This window comes from Rhizopus microsporus (genome assembly GCF_002708625.1).
Source record: "Rhizopus microsporus ATCC 52813 unplaced genomic scaffold scaffold_32, whole genome shotgun sequence".
Lineage (NCBI taxonomy): Eukaryota > Fungi > Mucoromycota > Mucoromycetes > Mucorales > Rhizopodaceae > Rhizopus > Rhizopus microsporus.
The window spans coordinates 42,449-64,911 of record NW_019671947.1 but is presented as its reverse complement, the minus strand read 5'-3'; the positions used below and the strand labels follow the sequence as shown (position 1 = coordinate 64,911).

General features: G+C 37.2%; 8 protein-coding genes across 8 annotated transcripts; 7 read left to right on the top strand and 1 right to left on the bottom strand.

Annotated features, from left to right (window-relative positions):
• Positions 1 to 389: 389 nt before the first annotated feature.
• RHIMIDRAFT_274199 (ArfGap-domain-containing protein) lies at positions 390 to 2,847 on the top strand. The gene is made up of 3 exons (XM_023612442.1): positions 390 to 1,375; positions 1,446 to 2,164; positions 2,227 to 2,847. Exons 1-3 carry the CDS (start codon positions 429 to 431, stop codon positions 2,664 to 2,666), a joined length of 2,106 nt encoding a protein of 701 aa, XP_023461334.1. The 5' UTR covers positions 390 to 428; the 3' UTR covers positions 2,667 to 2,847.
• Positions 2,848 to 3,425: 578 nt separating this feature from the next.
• On the top strand, positions 3,426 to 6,905 carry RHIMIDRAFT_295759 (PIN domain-like protein; the record flags this gene model as incomplete). Its single annotated transcript, XM_023614211.1, has 6 exons — positions 3,426 to 3,739; positions 3,804 to 3,913; positions 3,973 to 4,590; positions 4,637 to 6,434; positions 6,487 to 6,708; positions 6,762 to 6,905. The coding sequence occupies exons 1-6, from the start codon at positions 3,476 to 3,478 to the stop codon at positions 6,903 to 6,905; spliced, it is 3,156 nt and encodes a 1,051-aa protein (XP_023461333.1). The 5' UTR covers positions 3,426 to 3,475.
• A 118-nt stretch (positions 6,906 to 7,023) lies between these two features.
• Positions 7,024 to 7,539, top strand: RHIMIDRAFT_242439 (uncharacterized protein; the record flags this gene model as incomplete). The annotated part of the gene is made up of 1 exon (XM_023609784.1): positions 7,024 to 7,539. One exon carries the CDS (start codon positions 7,024 to 7,026, stop codon positions 7,537 to 7,539), a length of 516 nt encoding a protein of 171 aa, XP_023461332.1.
• A 93-nt stretch (positions 7,540 to 7,632) lies between these two features.
• RHIMIDRAFT_295758 (acyl-CoA dehydrogenase NM domain-like protein) lies at positions 7,633 to 9,434 on the top strand. Its single transcript, XM_023614210.1, has 4 exons — positions 7,633 to 8,013; positions 8,064 to 8,745; positions 8,796 to 8,936; positions 8,989 to 9,434. The coding sequence occupies exons 1-4, from the start codon at positions 7,664 to 7,666 to the stop codon at positions 9,379 to 9,381; spliced, it is 1,566 nt and encodes a 521-aa protein (XP_023461331.1). The 5' UTR covers positions 7,633 to 7,663; the 3' UTR covers positions 9,382 to 9,434.
• Positions 9,435 to 9,521: 87 nt separating this feature from the next.
• Positions 9,522 to 10,811, top strand: RHIMIDRAFT_96618 (prohibitin Phb2). The gene is made up of 3 exons (XM_023615940.1): positions 9,522 to 9,668; positions 9,718 to 9,879; positions 9,932 to 10,811. Exons 1-3 carry the CDS (start codon positions 9,527 to 9,529, stop codon positions 10,504 to 10,506), a joined length of 879 nt encoding a protein of 292 aa, XP_023461330.1. The 5' UTR covers positions 9,522 to 9,526; the 3' UTR covers positions 10,507 to 10,811.
• A 1,048-nt stretch (positions 10,812 to 11,859) lies between these two features.
• RHIMIDRAFT_193005 (winged helix DNA-binding domain-containing protein) lies at positions 11,860 to 12,154 on the top strand (the record flags this gene model as incomplete). Its single annotated transcript, XM_023605986.1, has 2 exons — positions 11,860 to 11,994; positions 12,053 to 12,154. Coding segments are annotated over 2 exons (237 nt in total), but the record flags the coding sequence as incomplete, so codon positions are not given.
• A 1,623-nt stretch (positions 12,155 to 13,777) lies between these two features.
• Positions 13,778 to 16,487, bottom strand: RHIMIDRAFT_274164 (Bromodomain-containing protein). The gene is made up of 7 exons (XM_023612441.1): positions 15,892 to 16,487; positions 15,419 to 15,836; positions 15,187 to 15,369; positions 15,081 to 15,136; positions 14,634 to 15,026; positions 14,426 to 14,581; positions 13,778 to 14,374 (listed from the first exon to the last, which is right to left on the bottom strand). The coding sequence occupies exons 1-7, from the start codon at positions 16,213 to 16,215 to the stop codon at positions 14,057 to 14,059; spliced, it is 1,848 nt and encodes a 615-aa protein (XP_023461328.1). The 5' UTR covers positions 16,216 to 16,487; the 3' UTR covers positions 13,778 to 14,056.
• Positions 16,488 to 20,835: 4,348 nt separating this feature from the next.
• Positions 20,836 to 21,846, top strand: RHIMIDRAFT_242433 (uncharacterized protein; the record flags this gene model as incomplete). Its single annotated transcript, XM_023609783.1, has 5 exons — positions 20,836 to 21,141; positions 21,191 to 21,326; positions 21,382 to 21,481; positions 21,531 to 21,690; positions 21,745 to 21,846. 5 exons carry the CDS (start codon positions 20,836 to 20,838, stop codon positions 21,844 to 21,846), a joined length of 804 nt encoding a protein of 267 aa, XP_023461327.1.
• Positions 21,847 to 22,463: the final 617 nt, after the last annotated feature.

Below are 22,463 nucleotides of genomic sequence, written 5' to 3'. Positions count from 1 at the left end.
AGGAGGGACAATCAACTATTGTAACAGTATACCGATGGTAGTCCCAGAAGTTGAGGGTCTTCTTTTAAATGTCCGTGTGCACACTGAGAATAATTGATCGTCTCTTGGTTTATATTCAGAAAACAAGAGAAAAACCAATTGTAGGAACCAAGATGATGACAATTACATATATACATGACTTTATTTGTCCAAGAACCTCATTCACCCGAATGGTAGGCGTACGCCGTGTTCGTGTCCATGGATGTTTATTGTTGCCAGGCAACACGATATGTAACCAATAAATTAATTCTCCGTTGAACTGCAGGAACATGGAATTTTGTGTACCTCAAGATGAACAAAAACGTGTATTTTTCATTTCCTTTATTCTTTATTCTTTTTCTCTCCTAAACATTTTTTTAGCTAATCGAAAAATGCAGTTGTTAACAAATATGGAGATTTCTGAGGATGGACCATTATTCAGAGCTACTATCAAGCATCTCGAAAGTCGTACAACCGTCTTGAAAGCTCGAGTAAAGCGAATTATCAAGGCAGCAACTACCTCCTTGGAAGCTAGAAGACAATTAGCAATGGCAGACGGGGAATTTATGCAGACATTGCAAGATATCGAATGTGTTGAACCCTTGATGAACCATTATCTGAATGATGCTTGGACAAAGATCACAGAGGAAAGGCAGCGATTGGACGCTGCATTATCAACACAGCTACTGGATCCCATCAAGGCACTATATGAACAGGACATTAAAATGGCAGATCTGAAGAAGCGACAGTTTGAGGAAGAGAGTAAAGAATACTATGCTGTGCTGGCCAAATACTTAAAGCGAAAGCATGTTGACGAGGAAAGGCAGGTGGCTCGGAAATTAAAGTTTGATCTAGCACGTTTCGACTACCTGGGGTATCTCTTGGATTTGCATGGGGGTAAAAAAGAGCACGACATTCTTTTCTGCATCACAGATCATATCGTTCGTGAAGTCAAGTATTTCGAATCAATAGCGCAAAAGGTTGAGAATACTAAGCCTGGGCTCGAATTATTATCGAAATTACTAGAAGATACATCAAAGCAGCATGCGCTGAAGATTCAGGCAAGGGCCGCAAAGAGGAAAGAGATGGAAAATATGTTGATTACTGAACACTTGGATAAGAAGAGACGGCCCAGTAATTCTGAATGTCAAGCTATCTCTTCCATATCTTGTGATACAGATCAGTCGTCTTCAAGCACCAATGAGGACAAATTTAAGGGTATCAGAGACCTAGCACACCAAGCGAATAGAGGAAATGCTCTGTTAGGTCGCAAAAAGGAAGGGTTCTTGTTCGCAACTTCAAAGCCATCCAAAAGTTCCGGGTTTGAGGTTAAACATACCACTCAAGCATGGCACAAGTAAGGCGAGATATAAATATCAAAAATTTCCATTAGAGCCAACATATTTTTTTTTCTCTCTCTCTTTTAGATACTGGTGTGTTGTAAGCGGTGGGCAGTTTTACGAGTACACAAACTGGAAGAAGCAACTGGAGCCACATAACAACCCGATAGACTTGAGGTTCGCAAGCGTACGTGAAGCACGAAATTCAGAGAGACGATTCTGCTTTGAGATCATAACGCCAAAGATTCGGAGACTGTACCAAGCAACGTCACAGGAAGAGGCTGAACAATGGATGTCTACCGTACAAAATTCAATTGAAGGTGTGCTGAATGGCACAAGCAGCTCAACAAACTTTAAGGATACCTTTCTATCGCCTTCGACATCCACTCCCACGTCGACATCCAGTAGTAACAAGAGTCATGGTAGTGCCAAGAAAAAGCGATCCAGTCGTGCTCGTTCATTAAGCGTTGTACTAAGATCTGTAGCCCTTGAGAAGCAAGTTCATGATGATACAGGTAAATCTCTTGAGGTTCCTTCACAACCAACAGCGACAAGCCTTCGATCAAGGTGGTCTAGTTTTCATTTTGGCCAAACTAGGAAGCATCTATCTTTTTCCATCCATTCACAGGCAAGAAGTATCAAGACAAAATCATCAATGAACAGTATTAGTTCCAAGTATGACTCTATACCTACGGCAGAACTACTAAGCATGCTGAGAGAAGATGAATCAAATCACTCCTGCGCTGACTGTGGAGCCAAAGATCCGGATTGGTGCTCGCTAAATCTGGGCGTCTTATTGTGTATCGGTAAGGATTTTTTTCTCCTTTTAAAAAACTTGATTTATTCATCTCCTTTCTTTCTTATACAGAGTGTTCAGGAATTCACAGAAGCCTTGGCACACATATTTCAAAAGTACGATCGTTGAAGCTAGACAGGGCTTGCTACACTCCCGAAGTCGTACAGTTCTTGCGTTTGATGGGTAACGCGCAAGCAAACACTATTTGGGGTCATCAAACTGCTCGTGTATCCCCTACAGACAGTCACGAGGCAAAGCTGGCCTACATTCAAGCCAAGTACGTCGATCGTATGTTTGTTGACAAGGAGAATGAGTTGGCAAGGCTATTCTTCCAGGCAATCGATGAAGAGAGCATATCCAATGCTTCGATTGCACTACAGCTCTTCAATTTGGCAAGCTGTAAGGATGAATCGGATGAAGACGACGATGACGAAATTAAGGAAGAGACATCTTTAGAGTTAAGTCGCGGTATTGAAGACGATAAAATAAGCATCGTCATAGCATCAGCATAAACAGGGCATAAATAATCATTGGCATAAAATGGCATCTTTAGGCATAGTTAAGGCATTAGTCAAAGAAAGGGAACACATTGTATATTTACTAATAAAAAGAACCGACTAATTTCATTAAAGTCCAAAACGTTGCTTTACACTTTTTTTCAGTTTGACAATCCAATCTTGAATACGTTCTATAAAAACCACAAGACCACTTTAGGATTCGTTCTCTTTTCTTTTGTGTAAATTGACAACAATCTACAAGGAACAACAAACTTAATAATCACTCTCTTTGTTAAAACCACAACGCTTACTAATATAAATCATCATTATAGAATGAATGTATGCACTTCCGTTCTTATATTCATTTCTGCTTTTCAATGAAAAACATTAGCAATAAGTGTACAAGACGTATCTCGATTGACGCACAGTGGCGCATAAGCAAGGTTGGGTCACTCTCGCCAAAACTTTTTTTTCACTTTCAATAATTATACTGAACAAGTATCAGTTACCAAACGCTAAAAGTTGATGGATACTGACGAGGGGAGTAGACTCCTAAATGAGTTAAAGATATAGAAAACAAGCTTAGAGGAGATGGTTTCCTTTTGAAAAAGAAAAAGCTGTGTTATTTCTTCAACAGTCGTTTATTTAAATTAACATCAAGATAAAACATCAACTACAATTGCTTTATGACGTTCTTGTACCTGTTGTCACTTGAAAGTCTTGACGGCAATTCATGCATCGGTATTTAAATTATATGGCACTGTTTAACCTTCTGTTTCGCAGCAAAATTACTTTTTTTTTCTTTTTCGTTTAGCTGATCACCTATGGGAGTTCAAGGACTTTGGACACTCGTCGGACCAGCAGCAAGGCCAACACAGCTTGAGTCTTTGAGACAAAAAAGAATTGCAGTTGATGCATCGATCTGGATCCACCAATTTATGCGAACCATGCGTGACAGGCAAGGAAATGCTCTAAGAAATGGACACCTCTTGGGCTTCTTTCGAAGACTATGCAAGTTATTATTCTATGATATTAAACCTGTGTTTGTGTTTGATGGCGGAGCGCCAGTATTAAAACGAAATACTATAGTAAAATATAACAATCAGGCAAGGTAATATGATTCTTATTTTGTATTTTTATTTTTATTTTTAGAGAGAAAGAAGAAGACGAAGAGAAGGGATGAAGATAAACATGAAGGCCACCGCAAGAAAGATCTTGAGTGCTCAAGTTAAGTCAAGGGTTATAATGGAAGAAGAAAAAAAGTGGGTATTTGGTGATTTGATCAAACATCAATAGTAGTAGACTTAATCACGTTATTTAGACGAAGAGGAGAACAGACAACTAATGACGAAGAATATGTGTACTATGAACAACTTGAAAAATCAGCTGCAGTTGATGTTTTACGAAAGAATAGAAAACTAGATCAATATGAATTACCAGAGATAAATCAAAACCAGATCCATCCTGATAAAGTAGATCCTCGTTTAGCAACAGCACAAGAAATTAAGGAATTTGTTGAAGAATATATGCCTTCAGATATGGACATTGACTCAGAAACATTCAAGTCGTTACCACCTGAGATACAGTATGAGATCATTCAAGATTTGAAGCTTAAATCACGTCAAACATCTTGGGCAAGACTAGATCAAATGGTTAGAAATTCTAAAACTGCGCTTGATTTTTCAAAGCAGCAGATCAAATTGCTAAAACATCGAAATGAAATGACACAAAGAGTGATACAGATGAACACTGTTGCTGGGGGGACGGTTGCCTCTGAGCCTGCCCGTGTAGCCGGTGAGAGAGGTAGAGAATACATCTTGTACAAGAATGAGAATATAGAACAAGGCTTGGGGTGGAAACTTCCTGGCCTCTCTGCTGCAAATCCTGTCTATATTGATCCTGTACAACCTCCTACGGGTACTACAGAAGACGTTGAGAGGTAAGAAAGTGAGGAACGAGGCTGATAAAGTACTAAATGTATACAGCAACTCAACAGAGAAAAAAGATCAAGTTGATAAAGTAAAGGAAGCTGTGGCAAACAATCCAAAGCTTGCTGCTTTATTGAATGGGATTCTTAGTGACGAAGAAGAAGACCAGGAAAAAGATAAAGGACAGACAGACGAAGGACCCTTTACCTCTGTAATTTCAGAAGATGAAGACGAGACATTGTTTATAGATTATAGCAAACCAAACGAAAACAAAAGAGATCATTTGCTGAATGATATGAACGCTTATGCAGATGACGAGGCTATAGATCAGGTCATTTCAAGGATTTATGCTCAGGATACTCGGGAATTAAACAAGGCAGCAAAAAAGGAACAAGATGATTCTGCATTATCACTTGGGCCCGATGATTTCCTAAACCTTTGGATTTCTAGAGTTCCTGATGCATTTTTGTACTTGTATTCGTTTAATGACGAGTACAAAAGGGTTCTTAGATCAGCCATATTTGATAGTGACATTCCAACACTACAGAATCAGCTCATGTCCATACGTAAACAGTTTGGAAAAACGCGTGAAGGGGATGAACTTGCTTTAGAGTCGTTGCAGTTTCAGGAATCATTTTTAGAGAACGTGATTCAGTGGAAGCAAAACAACCGACAACAGCAGGATACTGCTGCAAGAGAGCAACTGCCATCAAAGACTGAAAACGATTTGGTTGAACCGTCTTTTGAAGATAATATCATACAAGACACGTCTATACTTGATGATGACGATGACGAGATTATTCAATTTGTTGAAGCTGGATCTAGCCAAAAGTTAGAAACTGATGATAAACCATCACAAAGTGTCACTCCTTTGAGAGAACCTGTATATATTAATGTATCACAGTCATTACTGTATACAAAACCAGATGAGAAATCTGGTGTAAATAAGCTAAGCGAAAATGAAGACAATCGGAAACAAGAAAAGGATACACAAGCTAGTAAAAACACCTCGTCGCTGGAAAAGATTAGCCATGATGGGCATATTGAGAACAACGAGGACGAGGATGATAATGAAAGCATATCAATAGAATATGAAGAAGTTATACCCATACATACTTTTGACAATCTAAATAATTCAAAAGAGAAAGAAGCTGATGATGAATCTCAAAGAAGTGATAAGGTTGAAAATGAAGCTGTAGCAGCAACAGTAGCGACTAATGGCCAAGGCTACGATTCAGAAGAAGAATTGGATGATAATGTACAAGGGGAAGATGATGAGTATGCTCGCTTCATCTCTAATATTGCATCAAGGAATATAGAAGACGTAAAAAGAGAGTTATATGAAGACATGAAGGACTTGAATGCTCGACAGAGAAAAGAAAAGGGAAATACAGATGATATAACAGACCAAATGATTCAAGATATACAAGAGCTTTTAAAACTGTTTGGTATTCCTTATATTGTCTCGCCTATGGAGGCTGAAGCACAGTGTGCCGAATTGGAGCGTCTTAACCTGATTGAAGGAACGATCACAGATGACTCTGATGTCTTTTTGTTTGGAGCAACACGTGTATATAAAAATATGTTCAATCAACAACGCTTTGTAGAATTCTACAAAAGTCAAGATATTGAAAGAGAAATGATGCTGAGCAGAACAAAGCTAATTCAACTTGCTTATTTGTTGGGCAGTGATTATACAGAAGGAATTCCCGGGGTTGGTCCTGTTGCGGCTATGGAAATTCTCTCAGAGTTTTCATCTGTTGATGATGAGGATGAGTCAGTAGAAACTCCTTTAATACGGTTTAAGGACTGGTATAATAGTGGTCAGGATACCACAGATTTTCAAAAGAAGTTTGTAAGATCCCTTGATTATCAAAAATACCGTTTGCTTACTATATACATAATAGAGAAAAGGGCACAAGGATTTGGAAATACCAGCTGACTTTCCTAATCCGTTGGTCAAGGAAGCATATCTTCATCCTACTGTAGACAACTCCAAGCAGCAATTCAAATGGGGACAACCTCAGCTTGATTCCTTAAGAGTCTTCTTGATGGAGGCATTTGGCTGGCCAGAAGAAAAGGCGGATCAAGTACTATTACCTGTACTTCAAGAAATGAACAAAAGAACTGTAAGTTATTAGACAATGATTGATCCTCTCTTTTTCTAATTGATTTGCTCTAGGCTGTTGGTGAACAATCAACTATCAATAGTTTCTTTAGTCCAACCACAGGCCCTGTGAAAGATATAACTGGATCTAAACATTCAAGCAAACGAGTACAGAATATTGTGGAGAAATGGCGAAAACAAAAGAGAGCTAAACACTAGAATAAATAGATTGTTTTAAAACCTTGTCTTTTTTTAAAATCATGAGTTTGACGTGGCGTACGCGCGGAGTGCTGTTATTTACAGTTCAGAAGACTCTTTTTTTTTCTTATTTTCAATAATGTCAAATCAAGAACAAGTACAATTTGCACTCGATCCAGAATACTCAGGTTTAAGCAATGTTGAGGATAGTAAAAAGCCCTTCAGAGGTCTAAGATGTCGCAAATGTAGACGTTTGCTTGTTGGAGCTGAACATGTTATTGATCATGAACCCGGAAAGGGTCAAATGTCATTCTCATACCATAAACGTAATGCAGACATTTCCGCAACAACAACTGCAACAGCCACAACAACAGATACTGAACCATTAGAGGCAAATAAGGCACTGAATCCTCTTCTTGCCGCACTGGCTGCCAAAAACAATACCTGCTCCTCTTACTTTATCGAACCTATGCAGTGGATGGAAGGCTTTGTTGAAGACGTACAGGGTCGTATTGACTGTCCAAAATGTCGATGTAAAATTGGCAACTATAACTGGTCTGGAGATCAATGCTCCTGTGGACGATGGATTACGCCTACGTTTATGCTTCATCGTAATAAAGTAGATGAGATAAAGAGGATCGCTTTCGGAAAATAGAAACAGGATTTTCTTTTTCCCCTACTTTTCCCCACAATTAAAAAGATTAGATAATGTGAATTCTGTCATTGTCCATTTTACGCGCCTTGTCTTTTTTCTTTTTCTTTTTTCTCTTTTGTATTAAATGAAGACATATACAAAAGAGGAAGTGGCAAAACATAATAAAGTGGATGACTTGTGGGTCATCATTGATGGCAAAGTTTTTGATCTAACAAAATTTGTGAATGAACATCCGGGAGGAAAGAAGGTGCTGCTGAAAAAGGCAGGAAAGGATGCTAGTAAAGAGTTCAAGACGTTCCATAATGAATCTATCATGCAGCGTATTGGTCAGCCTATGCAGATTGGTGTTCTCGGCACAGATGTTCATCAATCACCGTCACAGCAATCAGAATCCAAAGATCAAGCTGACATAACCCAACGGTTTGGAGAAAACATTCCTTACAGCGATCCAACTTGGTATCAGGATTGGAATAGGTAATATTGGTATTTTATCAACGTGTTTATTTATTACTCACAACTGCCAGTCCATACTATCAGGAATCCCATATTCGCCTAAGAAAAGTCATGCGAGAATGGGTTGATAAGGAACTGACTCCTCATTGCCATGAATGGAGCGAAGCAAAAGAATTTCCTCGTTCTGTCTTGAAGCGAGCTGCAGAGGTAGGTTTTCTTTCTGCTCTGCCAAATGGTGCAAATAAGTACCCTGAGTTACTACCCTATGGCTTTCCTGCAGGCATACCTGCTTCAGAATTTGATATATTTCACGAGTTTATTTGTGTTGACGAACTAGCTCGTGCCGGTTCTGGTGGCCTCATCTGGTACCTGGAAGGCGGCCTTGCCATTGCTCTTCCTCCCATCATTAACTTTGCTAGCGATGAAATCAGAAACCGCGTTGTACCTGAATGCTTATCTGGAGATAAAGTGATCTCCTTGTGTATCACAGAACCTTCGGCAGGATCTGATGTAGCCAATCTAACAACCACAGCCAAAGATATGGGAGACCACTTTCTGGTCAACGGAGAGAAGAAATGGATCACGCAAGGCTTGTTTGCTGACTATTATACGGTAGCCTGTCGAACGGGTGGGCCTGGTATGGGAGGCATTTCATTATTGCTAATTGAAAGAAGCATGCCTGGAGTCAGCGCGAGAAAGATGGATTGCCAGGGTATGTGGGGGTCAGGCACTTCCTACATTACTTTTGAAGATGTAAGATTCTTTGCTTTTTAATAACACACATGTAACTGTCTTTATTATAGGTCAAAGTGCCCAAGGCAAATCTTATCGGACAGCTTAACCAAGGATTCAAATATATCATGCATAATTTCAATCATGAGCGACTTGGTATTGTCATGCAAGCTAGCCGTCTGTCCCGTGTGTGTATTGAAGAAGCATTCAAGGTACTACTTGAAAATATAGGCAATGTGATGTTTCTTACACTTTGATTCATAGTATGCTTTAAAACGCAAGACATTCGGACAACGGCTTATTGATCATGCCGTGATCCGTAATAAGCTCGGACATATGATCCGTCAATGTGAAGCAACGCACGCATGGCTCGAGTCGATTCTTTATCAAGTCAAGACATTACCTGAATCTAGCCAGCCTTCACTGCTAGGTGGGCCCATCGCGCTTCTTAAAGCTCAAAGTACACAGACATTTGAATATTGTGCAAGAGAAGCGTCTCAGATCTTTGGTGGTCTCGCATATACTCGAGGTGGTCAAGCTGAAAAAGTAGAACGATTGTACCGTGAAGTACGTGCGTATGCTATACCTGGTGGCTCAGAAGAGATTATGCTTGATTTGGGTGTTCGCCAAGCTATGAAAAAATGTGCTCACTTGTAAAAATAAAGCATTTTCTTTTTATAAAAAAGCGTAGTCTTTAATTTTCCCAGCAGAAATAAAATCGATTGGGTAAACATGTCGCAGAAAAATCGAGGAGCGGGGGGATGGACAGGTAAAATTTCTTTTTTTTTTCTTGTCAATAAAAATGGCACAGCAAGCAAAACAAGCAGCACAGAAATTAGGAGGCATGTTCCCCGGTGGTTCTGGTAAGGGCATTGGCTCTGCCGCTGGTGCCTTGGTCGTTTTGGGAGCTTTGGGTTATGGTGTGAATGCTTCTCTTTTCAACGGTACAAAAATAATACCCTTGTTGAAACTACAAGACTAATGATCTTTTAGTTGACGGTGGTCACCGAGCTATCAAATACACCCGTCTCTTTGGTGTTCAAGATAATATTTACAACGAAGGAACTCACTTTATGATTCCTTGGTTTGAAACACCCATCATTTACGATGTTCGTGCAAAGCCTCGTAATGTTGCTTCTTTGACAGGCACTAAAGGTATTACATAGATTGCATATATAGCCACATGTCATACTAAGCTGGTGAATAGATTTACAAATGGTCAACATTACTTGTCGTGTACTTTCAAAACCTCGTGTTGATCAACTTGCCACCGTTTACCGTACATTAGGCCAAGATTACGATGAACGTATTTTACCTTCTATCGTCAATGAAGTGCTCAAGTCAGTTGTAGCACAATTCACTGCCTCACAATTGATTACTCAACGTGAACGTGTGTCAAGATTGGTTCGTGAAAACCTCGTTCGTCGTGCACTTCGATTCAACATTATTTTGGATGATGTCTCTATTACTCACGTTGGATTCTCACCTGTTTTCGAAAGCGCCGTCGAAGCCAAGCAAATTGCTCAACAAGAAGCTCAACGTGCAGCTTTCATTGTAGATAAAGCAAGACAAGAAAAGCAATCCGTCATTGTTCGTGCTCAAGGTGAGGCCAAGTCAGCTGAATTGATTGGTGAGGCGATCAAGAACAAGCCTGGCTTCCTTGAGTTGAAGCGTATTGAAGCAGCTCGTGAAATTGCCAGCATCATCTCTAGATCTGGAAATAAGGTCATGCTTGACGCTGATACTTTGCTCTTGAACATCAATTCACCTAAGCAAGCTTAATGATTTAGACAATGAAAATAAAAAAAAAAAGGAAAAGGATAGAGAACGCCAAGTTTTTTATGCCGGTGAACACTATGATTGCATAAAGTTCTGTTAATACCATGACAGTATTTGTAGTTTTGCCAATTTTTCATAAAGGAGAAAAGGAGGAGGTCATTGTTACTAGGTTACAAGCACAACCCTAACAACGTAGTTCAAAATGGGGTAATTACGTTGCCTAGAATACCTATTGATGAGTCATATGATGGTTCATAACACAGTGGCACAGTGAATCATTTCTTGCATAAAGTGTGCCCAAAGAGCTGGTACCAGCGAGATTTGGATTCGCTTTCTCCAACGAAACTTTAGGCAGTTAACTTTATTTTTCATGTCTTAAGCACGGAGGGTTACTCGCCTTTACGAAAAGAAAGAAGAGTTTAGATCCAAAAGTCAATCTGTTACATAACTTCAATTTGAAAATGATAAAGCAAGACGACAAGTGAACAAGAAGTGATCGTATGATAGCTTTGCCTTTTTCTCCTGTTTTACAAATTGCAGATCGGACTTTTTTGTTTAGGTGTTGTGATCAACCTTAAAATACACTTTCGGCTCATTCCCTTGTTGCTACAAGTCCTCTCACTCTTTTTTCATTTATCCTAATAAAGAACACCGTACCCAATTACTATACTGTTGAATGTGTAACCAAGTACACGATTGGCACGTATCACATCAAAATTTGTCACGCTCGGAATCATAGATTCCATATGTACCCCATTCCGCACCTCCTTAATTTAGTTATTTGTTATTTATATGCCGAGAAAGGGTAATCGCTAAAGAGCAAAGTGGTTAGAAAGTTAAAGACAATACATAAAATAACAACAACAATAACAACAATACCAACAATAGCATCAATAAAGATATATAATCCTTCTTCTTTCTTTTCCCCTTTGTTTTCTTCTCATTCATTGAACTGACAGATTGCTGCTGTGGTGTAACTTTCGCTAGTTCCGATGGAGAGGATAATGACTATCTATAAATTACCTCCCTTTCTCTTTCTTACTCACGCACACACGTATATATAGCACATATATATCTTTGCTCTTCTCTTTTTTCTTTTCTCTTCTTTTTTTTTTCCCGCTGTTCTGTAAAATATACATACATTATATATATATACATACTCTCTTCCTAAATATATATCGTACATAAATGAATTCAAGAACATCATCAACAATAGCCATTCGATCAAGAAATGCCAAAAAAAGAGGTCCATGTAGTATAGAGCAAGCTAAAGTGGATACAAGTAGCCAAAACTATTATCCATTAGGACCTATTCACATCGTGCCTTCCTGGAACCCAATCAACAAGAAAGAAAAACCGCCTTACTCATACGCGACAATCATTGGCCATGCTATCCTGAGCAGCAAGGAACGAAAACTGACACTGAACGAGATCTACCAATGGATAATAGAGCATTATCCGTATTATACCAATAGCAACTTAGGCTGGCAAGTAAGTATTTCATTATCACACTACCAAATTGCCACAGAAGTAGTTAAAAAATATCTAGAATTCGGTTAGACACAATTTATCCTTGCATAAAGCATTTGTTAAAATTCAGCGAGAAACCTCTGACCCTGGCCAATCTCGAAAAGGATGTTATTGGACTATTCAGCCAGGAAAAGAGCAAGCCTTTATAGATAATCTTGAAGCGCCTACGACCAAGAGAAGCGGTAGACGTCGATCGAGCCAATTATCTGCAGGTACGCCTTACCCTGAAACAACTTCGGATACTGCGCAATGCACAAGTAGTAATAGCAGTGTCTATACCACCACATCATCATCATCATCCTCACTATATGATTATGAATATTATTATAGCAGCTATTATTATACTCATTCGCATCACCAATCACAACAATATCAACCACAGCAATATCAACCACAGCAATATCAATCACAACAGTACATACAGCAACCGAGCTTGCACGAAATTTATAAACCCAATTATCCACTCTTATTTACTGGGTCAACAGCGGCTACACAATATCCAATGTTTTATGGCAGTACACTCATGTTTAACTAAGCTACTGAAACAATCTATGTATATTCTTCTTTACATATGTGTGGTATCATTGAAAACACAAAAATAAATTATGATATATGAATGAGTTTATGATCATCATTGGTGACTATACGAAAGCGTAGAATCATCTTTTAGGAATCAGGCCTTACTTCGGGCGGATAGGCACTGTATACAGATGTTCTTGATGTAACTAAGGCAAATCACCATGTAACATTAAACCGCGTTTTCTGTTCTCTTTCTTTTTTGCTTGTGTTTTTCTCCCTAAAGACGTTATACTCATTATTCAGAAGGCTTATAATCATAGCGATGATAGCTTTATCCTTTTGCAACTGTGCCAACTGAAGAGTTGTTTAACAGGAGGTGCTTCTTTCTTTTGATCTATAAATACATAGACAAGGGGAGAATATATCCAGAATAGAAATATTAAAACATTACAAAATTTTAATGTTGCTACTCCCCCCTCTCTCTTTTGTACTCTTGAGCGAAATTCCAGTTGTCAAACGTAGATGCTAGCCTCCCCTGTAGACTATATAAAAAACCTTGTATAACACACATGTTTTCTCTTAGTCGTACATTTCTTTCGCTGAGTGCGGATGGGCCCCCTTCCGTAAATCAAAATTTACCACTAAAAATAACTTTAGGAAAGTGGCTTACCTAGAATAGACCGTGTGTATGTCACGGCCGGATGCGCTGCAAAGGGAAGGGGGTGTTACACTTTAGGATCCAGGCACCGTTCAATGTATTGTAGAACGATGCGTCTTTATAGATTGATGTTCTGATTGACAACCTATCAAAATAAAATGATTTTCCCCCTTTTTCTGAATCAAGCGTATCTGTAAGACCTGAGAAGACTATGACTGATGGTGTAACTGTGTTGATAGACCAACTCTATTTTGAATATGTAAATCCTGAAACAGCGTCGAACGAGAAAAGAATGAAAAAAACACCTAAAAGTTTGCATCAACAACGTATGTACTGTTGCTGATTTTTTTTCATCTGTAAGTTGGTTATGTGTGGTATGATACATTGATACATTCATTGATGCTTTTTTATGTAATGGTAAGTTAATGGCATTCACGCAGCAAATTTGCTGCGTATTTATCGTGACCTAAGCCCAAATGCAAGACCTTGTCTCATAGTCAGACACTGTAAGTTTCTGATAGCTTTCATTCTGTTAGATCTTATTAATGTTTACATTGGCTTGTCTTTTTTTTTTTTTTCATGTCCCAATAGCGGTAATAATCACTCTGCTATTTGCCATCACTCCTGTATGATTCATTCAATTTGATCAATATAATGCTTATTTCACACAAAACAGAAGCTTTTAAAGGGCATGTTGTTATTATGCCAATTCACTTTATTTGTTTTTTTACATGATTTTAACAATTCGCATATAAATCTTGTAGAGTTCTTTGTATTGACAGCTAATTTATTTTCCAAATATACATTCATGATTATTATGATTATTATTATTATATTGTTACTACTTTATTCTACATCCATATCAGAGTCTTGACCTGAGCTGTGATGACCACCATTATTTGACGCATATTCAAAGTGTTGACCATGTTCTGCTTGCTGTCTAGCATTCTTTAAACGGACGCTTTTACTTAAAAGCTTTGATCGAAGCTCTTGCAAGTTGAGATGGGATCGACGGATGAAGGCGGGTACAGGTATATGTCGATAATCCACAGTATCTCTTTGCCAACTGATGAGTTCTCTCCAGTCTAGGTCTTTACTTAATATATTTGATTCAAATTTATGTGAAATCATTTTCTGTGCACTTATATCTACAACACGTTCGTTCTACATATAAAAGGATAAGTGAGTGTTGTAGATGATAGTCATATGTTTTACCAAAGCGGCCAAGCGCTGTTCCTTCTCTCTTTCTTTTCTTTTTGCCATCTGCTTCAGGAATTCTCTCTTCTTTGCTAATTGTTCTTCATGCCTTAATCGATCTCTTTCCCTTCGTGCTCTCTCCTCTCTCTCTCGTCTTTCTTGCTCTTCTCGTAACTTTACAAGATTCAGTATACTTTTTTTTTTTTGTGATTGTTTACTCTATTACCTGTTGCTGCCTTAATCGCTTTTCGTCATTGATTTTATTGTATAATTCACCAATGTCAAACATCGATGGTTTTGGTTGTTCAGGAGGCCTTGAGAGAGAAGCCCTTCGTTCGCTTGGCACAGTATTGCTTTTTATGTTTACAGGTTTGTTATTACTATTTGTAGATTTATAGGATTGCTGCTGCTGAAGAGCATGTTGTTTTGCCTGTGCTACCCACTTGTCGTGATTTTGTAACACTAGAGCCGGTCTTTGTTCTTTCTTCTCCAGCGGTGAAGGAGGTTGCTGATCCAGTGCTAGTTTGGGTGCAGCTGTGGGTGGTTCTTTAGATAAAGCTAATCCAGGTATTTTCACGGTAGATTTATGTGGCGCTGAAGTTGATGGTGTTGATGTAGGCTAATGAATAGAAATATAAAGACTGTAACTAGGCTTATATAGAATGGAGCCTACCTTTGCCTCTTCTGGTTTCTTTACATTTAATTTTATCCTCAAGACGTTTCTTCCATCTATATATGGTAAGTATATACAAGATTGCACATACACATCTTGCATTTACCGTTTGATGCAGCTGCTGCTTGAGATGAAGGTTGAGGTGTTGCTTGTGTTCCTGTCTGTGCCGTTGTTGTTTTACTGGCATTGATTGATTGTGTTACAGGCTTGGTTACTGTAGATGTAGTGTGATTGTTGTCAGATTTTAAATGCAAATCATCTTGTGTAGTGGGTGGCGTGATCATAAGTTCTTTAATAAAACAATGAGTATTTTTAAGGTCGTTTTGATAAAGACAAACCTTGGTGTTGATCTACACGTTGTTTCTTGACAGATCTTTCTTTTGATTTTCCATGAAGTTTACTCCAAAATTTATCAAATGCTGATTCAAATTTCTTGCCTAATAAATGAACTTCATGCTGTGGTGGATTGTATAAATAACAGTTTTCAAACATGAGCTTAAAGTCATCATGGAGTTCATCTTCGCTATTATATACAAGTTCATTAAACTTTCTTTCAATTGTTGACAGATCCATCGGACGTTTGATGATATCATAATAATCTGTAGCTCCCCAAGCATCTGCGTCCACAGGTCTTTCAAATGGCCAGATGAGGTGAGCATATTTTGGCTTTTTGAATTCTTTAACAACTGATTCACAGTGTTTGTATTCCTCGTCTGGCATGGCTGTAGCTGTTACTTTCTCTTTTTTATCTGTTGCCTATAAAAATAACGAAATGATAAATAAAGCCTTGTCTCATTTTCTTTTCTCTTACAGGTGAAGCTCTTAGTTTTGGTAATTGCTTTTTAAATAGTTTTTCAAGCTCTCTTGCTTGATCACAAACTGGATCAGTTGGATTATTGTACAAGAAGCAATTATAAAACATGAGTTCAACATCAGCAATAAATTCTTCCTTTGACTTGTATTCATCCATTTTCTTTTCAATCGTACTTAAATCCATTGGATGTTTAATGATATCAAAATAATCAGGTATATTGTAAAGTACAGGATCTACAGGCTGCTGAAAGGGAAATGAGCAGGGGTGTTTCCATAATTTGTTGAGTGTTTCTGAACATAAACGTCTGTCTTGAAGTGACATGCGTTCACTAAACGGATAATTAATAAAGAAACACGTATAAATACCCTTTCTTATTACAGGCTCTTTTTCTCTCTTTCATTCTCAGAAGGGTGTTGATTAGTTGTGGTCTCTTCATCTTCAGTAACAATACTAGCAAATGGTCTCTTTTGAGCAATACTGGATATCATGAATGGGTGTATATTTAGGAGAATATGAAAAAAGAGAGAGAGAGAATGAAAAAAAAATCTTGCACCGGAGAGCAAAATTTACGTCATCAGAAATTTAAATTTCCGGCTGATATTTTGACATTCTCTTTCTTTTCACCCACACGATTAAACAAATATTTTATTAAAGAAATAAAGAAAATAAAATACCACCATGGGCGCATTGGAACAATATAATTTCGCCCCGTCTGGGTCAGATTAAAAAAGTACATGTAAGCTAAGAAATTTTTTGAGATCAAAAGGAAAAAAGAAGGAAAGAAGCGAAGGAAACCAAGTAAGAAGGGAACGGAACAAGGATTAGGTCGAAAGATGTTGAGAGGAGAGAGGGAGAGGTGGAAGCCAATGGAGGAACTTTCGCCCTAAGTCAAATGGTGAAGGTGGCATATTTTGTCTGTGACATAGTTGATCAAATTCATAAAGAATGGTGCATATAAGTGGCCAACGAAAGAACCAGGAAGAAGCATGAGAGAGGGAACGTAGTTTTTGAGTCAGTAGTAGGTTTAAAAGGAAGGACAGGGTGTTTGTAACAGTGCGTGGTATTTGGAGGCGAGCATGCATATTTAGACAGTGAACGGAACAGACCTTCGTGAAACAGTTGGTTTGGATGCTTTTCACCCATACACTATCCACAATAATAGCTGTGAATCAAATCCAAATGCAAATACCTTTGATCATGAATCAAAAAAAAAAAAACGCTTACAATATTTATAATGCTTATGTGTAAAGAAATACCAAGTTTATTAATGGTAAAATATTTACAAGTTTACCATGTTTAAACACTTTGCGAAAAACTTCTGGGAATATCGGACTCATCCTGTACAATTTTTGTAATTTTTTGCTGCTTCTTCAATACGGTCAGCTATAATTTCGCTCTTTGCTAAAGGCGTCTTGCGTACTTCTTGCTTAATTTTTGCTCAGCATCCCTCAATGGGATTCAGCATTGGAGAATAAGGGGGCAAGAAGAGGGGAGTGTGACCATACTCATGGATTGCTCGGAGGGCGTCAGATGTCTTGTGAATTGTAGCGTTGTCCATCACAGTATACATATTTTCTAGCCCTAATCTATTCAGTACTATCGCTATTTCATCAATAAACAGTAAAAATTTATGGATGATCAGTATACTTTTTGACATTCAGTGAGTTAGTGAGATTTTGTTTACACCTTTTGCCAAAATGATATCGCAAGAAAAAAAACAGTGTCGTATGTTTTTAGAAAAGATCGTCAAGACGAGAGCATCTTTATTCTTGATACACTTTATATTTTATCCAGTTATGAATTACAACCGAATCTGAAGTGTATGAAAGCTCAATATGATTACTCTAACAAAAATTACCTTTATTCTTGCTTAAACTTGTTTTTGTTTCAAAGACATATCCATAGTGTTTTATTTTCGATATTATATTGTTTATACAGTGCTTTTTATGTGGAATCCACTTTTTTAGGGCCAAGATAATTCAATTTCTTCTGACTACTGGCCTATATTACTTGTTTTTTAGATCAACTCACGTTAAATTATGTTTAGCTTTGGCAAACTTTGTTTTAGCATTAAATACAGAAGCTTTATTTTTCAATTCTTAATACAAAGTAAACTCTCTTGGCTTCAAAGCAAAACGCTTCTAATAACAGGAGTAACCACGTGAAGGTGGAGATTATTCTACTCCCAAAAAAAAAAAGCCGTCATCTCAAACATCTATTCAATTGCCACGGATCTACGTTCCAAGAAGACGACATTCCCTGAGCGATTTACGCTCATAGGCAACGACTACCAAAAAAAAAAGTAAAATGTAGGAAAAAGGGCAAGAATAACAATAATAGAAAAAAGCTAGAGCAAAAAAAAAAAGAAAAACGGAAAGGAAAAAAAAAAGATTGAAATTACATCGGGACTGCTTTTGAAGATTTTATGCTATCTTGAGATATTACGCGGTAGTTTACTATAGAAATTGAAGGACTTGCGGGTAATAGTCAGACACGAGTGTAAGTACCAACGAGGAGTTGATAAGTTGTTAGATTTAAAGATTTCAAAATGGCAATATGAGAAAACACTAGAGAACTGTGCCAACCAGGCAATAACCAAAAGAACAAAACTTAGACCGTGAAAGATCAAGTTACTATTCTTTATTCATTTCAATTGTTCTTTTATACATTCATGAAATTAAACTAAATTATCAATTGATATCAACTACAACGTAAAAGGAGTGAAATGATGTAAAATGAATATTAATGCAGGTAAACTAAATCTTGTGGCAGGGAAAGACAACCATAGTCGACTAAATTAGCGTCAAACATCATCAGGGGCGTAACTAGAACAAAGATGGTAAAGTAATAGAAGCATAAAATAAGAATACCTTGAAGCTGTTGTAGCTCCACCGGGACTTCACTGAAATCAGACCCAGATTTCTTACTCACGTCACCGACTCGCTACCGACACCCAGGTCACCAACAGACTTCTTCACATTTCTTCACATGTTCACATTACTTTCACCATCTCATTCAGCCATGTGCAAGGTTGATCGGGCCACCAAGGAAAATAGTGGGGGCCTTCACCCCTTAAAAGAAGAATAGTTTAACACTATTTAGAGTATGTCTTGACTATTAGGATCAGCCATAAAAAGGAAGTTATTTCCGGCCACACAATTCGAGTTTATCGCCAAAACCCACTAGAGTATTCTCAATCTCTTTGGAAACAAAATATCAGGCAAAATATCTTCAATATGTCTACCTCCGAAATCGATGTAGATCCACGTTTTAAATATGGTAAGTATCTTCTATTGTCTAACCATCGATTCTAACTATACTATAGAAAACATGTCCGCAGTATTTGCTTTGCAGTCAGCAGACAAGGCTGTTTCTGTCAACGCAATTGTTCAGCAAATGACTCATTTTATAGTGAGCAGTTACAATAACGTGTCATTCTTCGTTTACAAGGCTGATTGGATCAAAAGAATCATTACCACTTTGCAATTAACTGACACAGCGTTTGTAAATTTATTCTTTTTAAATCAAAGTATCGTTGCCTTGCGTTAATTATTTTCTTTAGTCAGGAAGTAAAGTTAATTTCGAGAAAATTTTCTGCTACATTCAAGATAAAGCATTGGATATAGAAAATAATTTATTACTCGGAGCCAACGATTTGGTCACTGACAAATCACCAGCCAACGACATTCTCATTCACATCCTCAACCACCGCTTCATCATCAATTGATAGTAAACAAACGAAGCTTGATGATGTGGATAAAGTCAAAATAAGAAAACTATACAGTAATATGAATGAAGAAAAGATGTGGAAGCTTAAAACAGGGACATTTGTAGAGAAACAAATGGAACGTTTCGCCTTAACGTGCAACTTCGAGCAGTGAGTCTTTTTTTAGGTTGTCAGCTTGGTCAACAGAGACCACTTAACTCACGTGTAATTATAACGAATTATCTCGTGTCAAAGGAAATTTCACTGGGCAGTCTTACAGGTAGTGCCTAGAAGAAGAAGCGTCTAGCATTAGCCTATTTTATGGTGCATGTAATGTTGGCTAATAATGAATTGAAATCTTTAATAAAAACGGACGAATCTAGGAAATCCTCAAACACTGCAGACACTGTAAACTGTATCTGTCGCTCATATCGGCAGGCGAAATCAATTGGTAATATGCTTCCAATATTAAATCTCGAGGATCTTGTTAGCTTGAGTTTACCAGTACTATGATCCACATCAAACACACAATTCCTTAATTCGATCATCATTATGTAAGCCACAGATGCAAATTGGGATACGCAGTTAGAAGTTTTGATCATTGTGTCATCTAGTTTCTGTTTGATAATATATTTTGCTTCAGCTGGTATATCTTTTCGAATAATCTTGTTTATAGATGAAGGACAAGTTCGATAGTCCTTTTGAATGTGCGCATCATCGCTAGCAGTGATTTTCGCAAAGGGAATTTAATCCATATAAGTATCAGCAAGTGTAGGGTTATTAAGAAGATTCTTCACAGTATGACCAAAGCTCACACCAACAAAGTCAACCCATAATGCTACATTCTTTTTTGGCATTTTTTTTCCAAGTAGTCTTTTATTTCCTCTGGAGCACATTTTGCATGCTTTTTAGCATGTAAAAATTTTGATTCAAGTCTTTCCAGAGATGGTATGTTTGCAATACAAGGGATAATCTTTATAATAGGATGATGATTCATAGAATTTCTGGCGAGGGTATATGTATTTCTTGATCGCTTTTGGTCGTTTCTGTATTTGAGTTTTATAATAGAATTAGATTAAGTGAAAGTACGATGAGACTGTGTGTATCTTTATTCAAAATAAAGTAGAGAGAAAAAAGAGATCTATTTTTCACTTTGCGGCTCTAAGCACATCGCAGTTTTAAACATTCAATATTGACTACGCATAAAAATGTCTTTCTTTTTCTTCTTTATAAAAATGAATAGAAAGCGAATTGATCTAGAGCAAAAACTATATAGAACACAGCAAACCATTCATAAACCTGATTCTTATGGAATCGAAAGACGTAAAGTAAACAAGATCAAGAATGAATTGATAAACAGTCATAATAATAAAGAGGATGATGATGACTTTGATAATGACATTGTCGCTACACAAATCGAATCCGACAGTATAAATGCAGCCAACTATTTGATTCGGTTGAATAATACGGGGATACCTATTTGTTTTGTACATCAGATTTACAGCATATTGCCTAATCCGACCACGATTGATAATGAATTGGTATGAATAAGAGAAGAGGTATCAATATTTTATATTAAAAATTGCATAGCAAGAAGCTATTCTATCAGGAAAATGGAGAAAATTTCATATCATTGGTTCAGTAGAAGATGAATATGTGATGATGAAAGTACAAGATTATTGTAAGATGATTGAGGAAATAAAAAGTGAAGAGAAGGATGTGATATGTATGTATGGATGATTACTATAAATAGATGTCTTAATGAATATGTATAAAAATAGCCAAGTACATGTCAATAATACAAGATGAGCGATATTTTAGCCAAGTGACAATATCCACGCATGGTTTGAATGAATTTGGTTTGAATGATTTAGGAATCAAGTATATAAATTAATACGCATGTGTGTATATTTATATAATATGTTTATAGAGAACTGGTGAACAATGGATTATTAATACCTCATTTACAAGTGAATCTATATTGGTTCTCAATAAGAAAACAAGGATACTTTATGTCCAATATCACACATGGTAGAACAGAAATATTGAGAATGATATCGAAAAGACCAACAAAAGATATAATGGAAACTGTAAACAGATATGATACATCATTAGCGTGTTTATTCATTCTCTCTTTTTGTTAGTTGTTGAAAGCAAAAAAGCTGCATAAAACCATATTAAACATGGACTTTCTGATACATGATTTAGTTGGAAGTGGAAGAGTCGAAAGGTTGAGGATTACATAAATTTACAATGATAATAACATAAAATAGATATTCAATAGGTACAATGGGTAACATGCTGAAGATGACAAGTAAAGGACGATTGCTATAATTGATATCTTAATTGACTTTGCTTACCCCAAATAAACTGATCGTTTCTTTTGTGTAAGCACTTGGGAAATGCTACTGCACAGTTGGATTTATTAGCTGCTGCTATTATCCTAAGTTGATTCGGATTTGATCGTTTATTTCTTATATAACTGTGGGTTGAATAAATGATTGGGCATGTATCATCACTCGTCGTTCGATGTTCTATCCATTGTTGTTGTTTATAACTATTTACTGGTAACTTGGCTGGTTTGGCTATTGACCCTGCTGATGTAGTAGTAGTAGTAGTTGTTGTTGTTGTAGTGTCAGTTTTTGATAGAGTGTTCTTTTTCTTTATCAATTTATGTAATGATTTAAGCGAGATTCTACTTTTATTATCATTTAAAAGTGGATTATTTATAAAAAACAATCTCATTTGTGATTTAAAGAAGGAAAGAAAAGAAGAGAAAGGTTATGTGCTTTTTATAGAAATAAACTTGTTTGTTTATATATTGACATGTCTTTAAAAATTTCTCGAGGTTCTACATATAAAA

Bases quoted from the DNA above. Each gene is read 5' to 3' on its own strand.
- RHIMIDRAFT_274199 (XM_023612442.1), top strand. From the start codon at position 429: ATGGAGATTTCTGAGGATGGACCATTATTCAGAGCTACTATCAAGCAT. The intron at 1,376-1,445 runs GTAAGGCGAGAT...TCTCTCTTTTAG, and splicing joins ACCACTCAAGCATGGCACAA to ATACTGGTGTGTTGTAAGCG. The intron at 2,165-2,226 runs GTAAGGATTTTT...TTTCTTATACAG, and splicing joins GGGCGTCTTATTGTGTATCG to AGTGTTCAGGAATTCACAGA.
- RHIMIDRAFT_295758 (XM_023614210.1), top strand. From the start codon at position 7,664: ATGAAGACATATACAAAAGAGGAAGTGGCAAAACATAATAAAGTGGAT. The intron at 8,014-8,063 runs GTAATATTGGTA...CACAACTGCCAG, and splicing joins TGGTATCAGGATTGGAATAG to TCCATACTATCAGGAATCCC. The intron at 8,937-8,988 runs GTACTACTTGAA...TTTGATTCATAG, and splicing joins GTATTGAAGAAGCATTCAAG to TATGCTTTAAAACGCAAGAC.
- RHIMIDRAFT_96618 (XM_023615940.1), top strand. From the start codon at position 9,527: ATGGCACAGCAAGCAAAACAAGCAGCACAGAAATTAGGAGGCATGTTC. The intron at 9,669-9,717 runs GTACAAAAATAA...ATGATCTTTTAG, and splicing joins GAATGCTTCTCTTTTCAACG to TTGACGGTGGTCACCGAGCT. The intron at 9,880-9,931 runs GTATTACATAGA...GCTGGTGAATAG, and splicing joins TTCTTTGACAGGCACTAAAG to ATTTACAAATGGTCAACATT.
- RHIMIDRAFT_274164 (XM_023612441.1), bottom strand. From the start codon at position 16,215: ATGTCACTTCAAGACAGACGTTTATGTTCAGAAACACTCAACAAATTA. The intron at 15,370-15,418 runs GTTTGTCTTTAT...GTTTTATTAAAG, and splicing joins ACGTGTAGATCAACACCAAG to AACTTATGATCACGCCACCC. The intron at 15,137-15,186 runs GTAAATGCAAGA...TACCATATATAG, and splicing joins AGCAGCAGCTGCATCAAACG to ATGGAAGAAACGTCTTGAGG.